At 39.1% G+C, this 9,128-nt stretch overlaps 1 protein-coding gene across 1 annotated transcript in view; it reads left to right on the forward strand.

The window, feature by feature from the left end:
* myg1 (myg1 exonuclease) overlaps positions 1-4,990 on the forward strand; it is a 24,092-nt gene extending 19,102 nt beyond the window's left edge. The window contains exon 7 of the mRNA XM_017408938.3: positions 4,588-4,990. Coding sequence (XP_017264427.1) covers positions 4,588-4,777 — 190 coding nt within the window. The 3' untranslated portion in view covers positions 4,778-4,990. The remainder of the gene's footprint in view (positions 1-4,587) is intronic.
* Positions 4,991-9,128: the final 4,138 nt, after the last annotated feature.

Genomic DNA, 9,128 nt, shown 5'->3' on the forward strand with positions numbered 1-9,128 from the left:
GCCAAAAACAGGTGAAAATGTAACTTTAATGAGTTTTCACAAATCAGAGAAAGGTTTCACAAATCCCAATCATGGTTTTAATCATGTATCTGGAAGAGGAGAAGAATCCAGTCCAGGTTTGAAGTGTCTAGGATTTGTAGTTTTTAAATTAGAATCAATTAAAGACACGGATGATAGTGAAAAATTAAGTGGAATCGCCCTTTAGCTATTCAACGCTAGAATTTGATGCCAACTTCAGCGTCGTAATGAAGTCTCAGGTAAAAAAAAAAAAAGAAGAATGAAATCTGTGTTCTTTTTGACTTGAGGACATGATGAAAAGAAAGCTGAAATAATCTCACCATGTCATTTTCCTTCAGAAATATTCTTGGTTGGCTAAATTAGCTGTATGGTTTCAAATGAGTGCGGGAAAAAAAAAGTTCTTCTCGTGACTTTCATATCAAGCTGTTGAAGGATTAAACCCCTTGCTGTGTACAGTTTGGTACAGTTTAATGGATTTGCTTCTAAAATATAAACTTTCAGCTTCACTTTAAGGGTATTCACATTACAAATATAAAGAAGAGTTTAGAAATTACAGCTTTGTCTTCTGTATTTGCTGTAAAGTCTACTTGTTGAACAAATCACTGTGGATATTTCTCCCTCTCGGAGAGCGTTTTGTGTGGTCGAAGGTTGTGAAGGAATTCTCTGCCATGGGAAACTTGAGCAAATATCCAGCAGCGTCTTCTGTGGATGTGTAGCATTGTTATTCATAGCTTGTTTTTTTTTCTTGCAGAGCTGTGTGTTCTCTCTGAATACACTAAAGAGCTAATTTGGCCATTTATGTCACCTAACTTGCATTGAGTTCATGTTGTTTATTCACAGCTCCAGTTTGCAAATGCAAATATCGCACTTGGAGTCAACGTGCAACCCTCCACCTGTTTAGTTGATGAGCTAATTGAGAAGCAAACAGCTCGCATGTCCAGGTACACAGCTGTAATGTGTAAGACCCTGAGATTGTGCACTTTTAGCTCATATTTATTTATTTTTTAGAACATGTATAAAAACTATGCAGATACAAATGGTAACAACTGTATAGATATTTGAACATCTAGGAGAGGAAGACTAAACAAAAGGTCAAGTTCTGCATAATTACATGCAGTTTTAACTAATAATTACCAATCTCCTCTGTCCAGTATATCCAAATTCAAGCAACATCATTATTATGTTTCTTTAATAAAGAGGGGAGGTCCTCTCCTAGGAGACAACAATTTGTTAATTGTGGTTCTTATTTTTAGCATGGTCATCTTGAGGATAAGAACTTCCTGGCCTGCCATAACAACAGTCATCCCCCTCCCACACCTTCCCTCATTACCAGCCCTGTTGACCTTTCTTCAGAGCTCGTTTTCCAGCCGTACTGCGGAGCGATCAATTGCTCGATTCCTTAGCAGGGATTATACAGTAGCTCTGGCACGCTCGCCACCCAAAGGTGTCCTGCGGGAGTCCTGATGGGTGCGAGATTGCGCACACTTGAGATACTTGGCGTGGAGAGTAATCACAGGTTCAGAAGAACGTGTTTGTGGAGTTTATTCACGAGACGTTTCTTGTGATTGACGGGCGGATCTGTTTGAGAATAACGGTTCTAAGAGAAGTTCTTCATTTTCAAAAGATGTCAAAGTGTCTGAAATCTAGAAAAAAAAATATATCGAACTTCAACTTTCAGCTGTGGTAGACAGGACTGTCACTTTATTTCTGACGATTTTTAATGTAGGCCTCCATAATTCACTCCATATTTGAGACTTTCAGGATGGCAGAGTATTTTTTTTTATAAAACCTCAAGCTTTTGAAGCATTTAAAGGCATTTAAAGTCTGTTTCAGAGGCAGTGGAAACGTTAAGAAGAGCAGCGAAGTTCAATCTGAGCAAATACGGCTAAAAATAACAATTCTTTGAAGAGGACTAGGAGCCAGCATAATGGAGATTATAACCCCATTAAAGCAAGAATGACACACTCATGCGCACATGCTTTGAGATAACTAGTAATGTGTTTTAAATGATTCTCCAGGTTGTTGTTGACAGACGTGTGTGTGTGTAGGTGTGTGTGTGTGTGTGTGTGTGTTACATTCAGTAGGTGGTAAATGAGCTCCACGTTTTATGAATTTTCAGCTCCTGTTCGCCTCATCCCGAGTGTCTTTGTGGAGGTCAGCTCATAAACCCCGCAGAGCCAATCTTTTCTCCACTTTGTAAGACTGCCTGTTGACATCGCCACATTACGGCTCTCCTGCCACTTTGTCGGCTTGTGATTTTCCACATTGCTGGAGAAGAATAAAGCTTATTTTTTTATGTTGCTCTATTTTCTGGCGCTGATGGTAGTTCCTTTTACACCATACATTTGATGGCGTAGTCTCATCTTGTGTTTTCTGGTCACTGAATTTGAAAAAGAAGCGGATAGGAGAGTTCTTGTGCAATGATGTGGAAATAATGTAAGAAATTAATTTTAATGTAATTTTAATGTCTTTTTCTCTGCTAAATGACTTTCTTTAAGCTATGCTCTTAATGTTGTTGCTAAATATTATTCTCTAATATTTTTCTGTTGTTTTTCTATCTCATTAATTTTGAAGTTCTCTGTGAAAATTGAAGAGTTGGGTAAGATCTTTTAAAGCAGAAAGGATAAAAGCAATTTAATATTTTACTTATTGTAGATAGCTTTTTGAACCGCCACAGTTAGAAGAAATAGATTCTGATCAAATGAATGAGCTAACAGCTCGTTTGCGTCTGCCCATGGTTTTATTTTGTTCCTGACTTAACTAAAATCAATGCAATTTGGTCATGTCTGTTTTGAATTAGTTATTCTGGCAAAAGTATGATATTCTTCGACAGGTTAGCAGAGTTCCAGCAAGGTCCACAACTTTTCTAACTTAGCTGCTGTTGGTTTTTGGCATTTACAGAAATTCGTAGCATTCCATATAAATAACTAATGTGAAATTGACTGCACTTTAATGGTATATAAGTAAGTAAGTAGGTAAAGTTTATTTATAAAGCGCTTTTCACAGACATAAAATCACAAAGCGCTGTACAATAATAAAAACAGTAAAAACAAAAATCAACCTTAAAAACCATACCAAACACAAAAACCACCAGAAGAAACACAACAAAATCAAGAGATAAAAGCCTGGGAATAAAATAAAAATAATAAAAAGAAATAAAAAAAATATATAGTTTCTTAACTCTTCTACAGACTGTGGTATTTCAGAGGATCTGAACTACCAAGTATACATTGTCTTTTTAGGTTTCTGGGCAGAATAAAATCATGTTTTGACCATACCTCACCGAGTCTTAAAATGATATAAATAGAATCTCTGATGGACAGCAGCACATGCTATTATTTGTAAAACTGCAATAAGCCTGAATGCTGAAAAACTGAATGTGCCCCACAATCCAGTGGCTTGTTGAACCATCTTTAGCAGAAACAGCTTGGAGTAATCATCCTCTTTCCGACCTTGTCATTTTCTTCCATCACTGTTGGTGAATTGCGGTCCACTCTACTTTAGAAAGTTCCTTCAGTTAATTGAGGTTTGCAGCTCTGTTTAGGTCCCACCTCTGCATTTCAATCTGGTTAGTCTGGAATTTGACTGGGATAATGCAATACCATGATTTTTTTTTGGACATTTTTCTTGTAAATTTACAGCGTTGCTTGGGATCATTGTTTTGTTTTGTGACCCAATTTTGTTCATACTTTATCTGCTGGAAAGGAGCACATGCCTGACACGATGACTGCTGGGTGGCCAGGTCCTGTGGCTAAAAAATAAAGGTCAAATTATCAGCAGTTCCATCATCGTGGTCGACAGCTGGTATAAGATGTTTCTGTGACAACCTCATGTGCCACTGTGTGTTATTATCATTGCCAAGCATCTCCTCTGTGGTATTGTCTGTCCAAAGAACACTGTTCTTGTTTTTTTTGTTGGTTTTGATTTTTAGCTGTTTGCTTTTCCCCCCAGATGCTTTTTTTTTGCAAACTTATGCTGTGCTGCCATGTTCTTTTAGAAAGAAAATACTTGCAACCTTTGCAAACGAGCCACTCTCGTTCAGTCTCTCTTTTTCTTCACTCTGTCATAAACTTAAACTTTTGACAATTAAGACCTTTAAAGTTTGAGATGTTGCTTTTAGGGTTTTGTGCAACTGCGAAGTCTGACCTCAGGTAGGTCTCGCTGGGATGTAGACTTATGAGAAAAATGGCAAGACTCTTGAGAAGACAGTGGTTTTCATTTGTGAATAGCCATTCTCGCTGTGAAATTGTTTGGAAATGTCTTTCCCAGGGTGTGAGGAGCATCAACAGGTTGTACCTGTAGCTGCCTAATGTGTGGTGATATTGCTTAAAAGTGACTCAAACTGATGATATAATGATCATCCGAACTAATTTCTTTTTTCCCCCCATCAATCAGCCTTTATTTATTTAACAGATCACATTGTGACTTGGTTTCCTTGTGCTGCCTTTCGGCTTGCCTAGACATGTGCAGCACTGCGTTTTACAAAAATGGCATGTAAACAGGAAGTGAGCAGCTGAACACATAGTGTCCATCTGTTGGCCAACTTTCCCCTCTGTCCTCCCGTTCCAGGTTGCCCCTTCTGGAAGAATGGCGCGGCGTACGAGATGAGGCGCTGTCGGAGCTCAGTGGGATTAAAGGCTGCGTCTTTGTCCATGCTGGAGGGTTTATTGGTGGCAACAAGACCCAGGAAGGAGCCCTGGAGATGGCCAGACGGACCCTGCAGGCTGCTGCCCAGTCTCCAGCAAATGGAAGCAGCTGATCGTTTAGAAAAAACAGAAAACTGTTCGCTGATGTTTAGATATCGTAATAAGTATTATGGTTTAGTGTGATCTCAATCTGAATTTATGGCATCAGTGCATGTTATTTGATCTGTTATGGTTTTCATTTGCAATGCAGGACTTCTTTGAATTACATTCTGGTCTTTTGTATTTAGTCCTCAGTTACAACGAGCAATAAACTGTTTTCCACCGTGGTCCTGTTTTCCTAAGTCAACCCGTGTTAATATGGTGCCATCTGACGACCCAACTCGAACATCTTCAAAGCCTGAGAATACCACGGCCTTACCTTTCAAGATGTGAATACATACACCTGGACCAGGGTTCTGCTTTTCATTTCCAGCATTGCTGACATCAACCATGGCACAACAAAGCGATTCAGAGGCTGCTGCCTCTTGCTCCGAGATCAAAGCATCAATAATGGAGACTGATTAATTCAGAGAAATTAAATTTCTAAACGCCATGGAGAGGTTCTCCTTGTGGCAGCAGATGCTGTGACAAGGTTACTGGCATAGTCAATTTCCCAGTAATAAAGTCAGGGATGTGCCTTAAATTTTCTCATTAATACTCCAGGTTTTCTTCCCCCAAGCTCTACCGGAAACTCCTCCCTTATTGCATTTACATGAAGCTGACCTTGTGCCTGTCTGACTTATTTTTCCATCATTACTGGTGTTATTGTGCAAATGCCATGGCAGGAAAAAAATAATTTACATTGCTTCCAGCTGTTCAGGGTGCTCTGCTTCATTTGTGTTCAGCAGTGCAGACAATTCCAGTTCTCAGATCATACGATTGATTTTACTCTTTTTTTTCTATCATTACTTTCAAGAAGTGTTTTGTTTTCTACCTACACTTGCTGATAAGTAGAAAAAAAATGCCTGTAAGTTAGGGAATTTGCACTGATGGTACATGTTTTTACAATACAGTTCAAAGTCTACCATCTAATTTATTTTTGTCGCAAGTATCAGTTTCCTACGTAGCTGAGAGTGCACTGGATATTTTTAATAGCTTTGGAAATGCACTCATGCAGATTCTTTTTTTAGTTTACCTGTGTCTCATAAGTACACACACATACACACACACAGACATATTTTCAGTGCTCCTTCCTGTTCTGGACCAGAGCCAAAGTCCCAATCCAATCTATACACCTTTGTGAGAGCCTTTTATAATCACATGGTCCATAGTTGCTGCCAACTAAAGCTGTATTCGTTGTGAAGATGTAACGGATAAGAATTTTCACAGCTTAGCTCACCAAGCAGAACAGGACACAGTGAAGGTGTGTGCAACACAGTTGCATAATTACAGATAAAGTGGTGAAACATCAATCCGATGGGGAAAAACTGACTTGCATCCAAACGTTTTTTTGATTTTGTTTTGCAGTTGCCAATTCATCTTTTGTATGCACAATCTCCAGCTTATTCATTACCAAGAGCACTTGCTTGATTGCAGGAAATCACTTGATGCTCTCTCTCTCTCTCTTTTTTTTAAATAGAATCCTCTAAAGCTCCTTTTTTTTGCAGCTGATGCTTATATTATCTGCCAACAGAACTAGCCAGTACTAAGTCCTTTACCTACAAAGCAGAACATTTTAATACTCTGTTTTGTCAGCAGAGAATATTTTTCCATCTGTGCTGTGGTTTCTAATGACACAGCAACTGATCAAACCTTTGTGCTAGTCCCTGTTCGTAAGCAATTTTGAACAACTCCAACCCTGGCAAAAATCAGCTGGCATACTCACCAGAACATGGATTTTGTTTTTGACGACGACAGCGAGTGGATTTCTCCAACTCGCTCTCATTTTTTCCCCTGCTCCCTCCTCCTGTTTTGTTTAAAGTTCGCCCAGTTTTTTTCCCCCTCTGAGGACTGTGGCCAAACACTGATGAAGCCGAACAGTTTCACTTCACCGCAGTCAGGTTTTCCTGTAGAGTTCACGCTGTCAGCATTGTCACAAGCAAACTGCTCATGGGCATGTACATCTTTTTAGAAATGCTTCCTCAGAGATTATCCTCGATAGACACTCCATGTTCTCAGCTTAGCTGTTTTTCCTCTTGCAGAGTTGAACTTCTGCTCCCACAATCATGCTATTCACTCTCAGCTTAGTAACCAGAAAAGCTGACGGTTATTTCTTTATTTTTAGCTGGAGTGATGTTTTCTCTCTGCCGTTGTGTGCTTTCTCATTACGCGCCGTTTTGTTTCCTATCTGTAGACACACAAAACCCATTTTGTCAACAGCCTCATCTCTGGCAAACATGGAGACAATATCCCGTCAAGGGCAGAGCATTGGGCAAAATAAATCTGTAAAGTGGAAGAAAGAATCATTAGACTTGCAGTGGTCTGTATTATATTTGTCAGGGGTGGAATTGTTATGGATTTTAGTGGGCTGATGGGAATAGGACAGGCTGGAGAGGCAGATGAGGGATATATAAGATGCCATCTTGGCTGTCCCATACCCCCTGAGGGCTCTCCTGTTGATGGACCGATAGTGTTGCTGCTTATAGTTGAAGATAAGAGCGGGGTACTTGGACTGAAGTAAAATGCCATGAATAGCATTTCTCTACATTTGCTGTTTGCTTCTCTTCTTGCTTTCATTATTCAGATGGAAATCTCAAGTTGATATATGTGAGACTCAAGGTTGCGGGGTGTCTTGGCTCACTTTTGTGTTCGGAAATGAATGCACTTGCTTCTGTGCTTGTCCAAGTCCATCTTTATTTTCTACCCGATATACAGTCACTCTCTGCGCGCTGTCACAAATTAGGCATCCCTCTGCTCGACCTCCAAGAATAAACAAGGACAAAACAGGAATGATTAAGAATGAGCACGTCTTCCTTTCAACGTCTCACCTCTGTCTTTCAGTCGGCACTGCTGCTTATCCAGGTGGGGCAGGTGCAAACATCTTACCTAACAGTTTGACACCAAAGTGCACCGTGTTGCAGTTGTTCTCGTGCATTCAGGTACTACCCTCAGTGACTCCAAAACAAACAAAAAATGCATCATTTCTGTTAGTCTGTAAGACAGGAAAAACATAAAGTCACAATATGCTTTTGACATTTAAGGCAAATCTTCAGTTTAGCCTGAAATCTGGACTTGTTTTGCATATTTAAAAAAACTTTATTTCTGTGTTCTTTCACATTTCAGGCGACTTTTTATTGTAATTAATTTATTTTAACTTTTTGGATGTCTTGCATGACTGAGAAGTTACACCAGGACATTGTTGGAATTGTGTTGATAAACAACATCTGTTTATATTCATATGTACCAGTGAGGTTAAGAATCTCAATTTTTCACTGAACCCAGTGAGAAATGTTCACTTAAGTCATTTAGAACATACGTTTTACAAATTGGACTGTAGAAAACATTAAGGCTTTTATAAGCAGCCCTTATCAAGTCTTTGCTCTTTTAAAAATCCTGTCTTCTAGCTTTTGCTCTAATATCTTTTGTCAGTTGTGAACTTTGTGAGGAGTTTTCTCCTGCAACATTTGCACCTTAACTATCATCTCTGAGGTGAAGCATTTCTTAAGATGTTCAAGAAAAAATAGAAAACACACAACTAAATTTCAGAGAAAAGGATACCAACAAAATGAAGAGCAATCGAAGAAAAAAAACCAAGCTGTTTTATTAAGATAACGATCATCATGTACAACCAGGACACTTAAAGTGCATCTTGGTATTGATTATAGAAGCGAGTGAAACAGGAAGATCATTCAACCAAAACATATTTTGGTGTTTCGGTGAAGATCTTTGCACAAATAGAGACAGATCAGCCGCCTGTCAGGATATGATTCACATAACTTTCACACTTATTAAAGTCCTCAGTTTCCTGGAAGAGCTCACTCCCTTCAGGACAGAAATGTGTCATCAAAAGATGAAGGTAATCACTCAGGACAACTTTGTATTGATTTTTACTGACTCTTCCCCCAAGAGCTAATTCATCAGTGCTTACTGTGGGTCAATATTTAGCTTTTTCTTTTAATTGTGCCCATATTTAATGGGGTATTTCAGTTTCTCCTTTTATAATAAAATAGCAAAAGTATCTTTGATGAGGCTGAAAAAAAAAGAAAAGGCACAATGAAGAGGGCTGTCCTCAAGTATAATTATAGCCCAACTTTCATGTCTCTCACATGCATGTTTGTCTTTGTGTAGCTGCTTGACATTCAGTCTTATGAATGACCGTAAAATCTAATTATATCTAAAGGTAATTAAGTTAATAGCTCATGCAGCTAATCAGGGTGTTCTCAGCAGGTCGAGATGGATGCCAGGGGCAGAGAGAGGTGATGATGGCACGCTCCTCCGTGTTTATTTTTGCCCTCTTACAAACACTCTCAGAGAGACAGAAAGCGG

This window comes from Kryptolebias marmoratus, linkage group LG4, assembly GCF_001649575.2.
Source record: "Kryptolebias marmoratus isolate JLee-2015 linkage group LG4, ASM164957v2, whole genome shotgun sequence".
Taxonomy (NCBI): domain Eukaryota; kingdom Metazoa; phylum Chordata; class Actinopteri; order Cyprinodontiformes; family Rivulidae; genus Kryptolebias; species Kryptolebias marmoratus.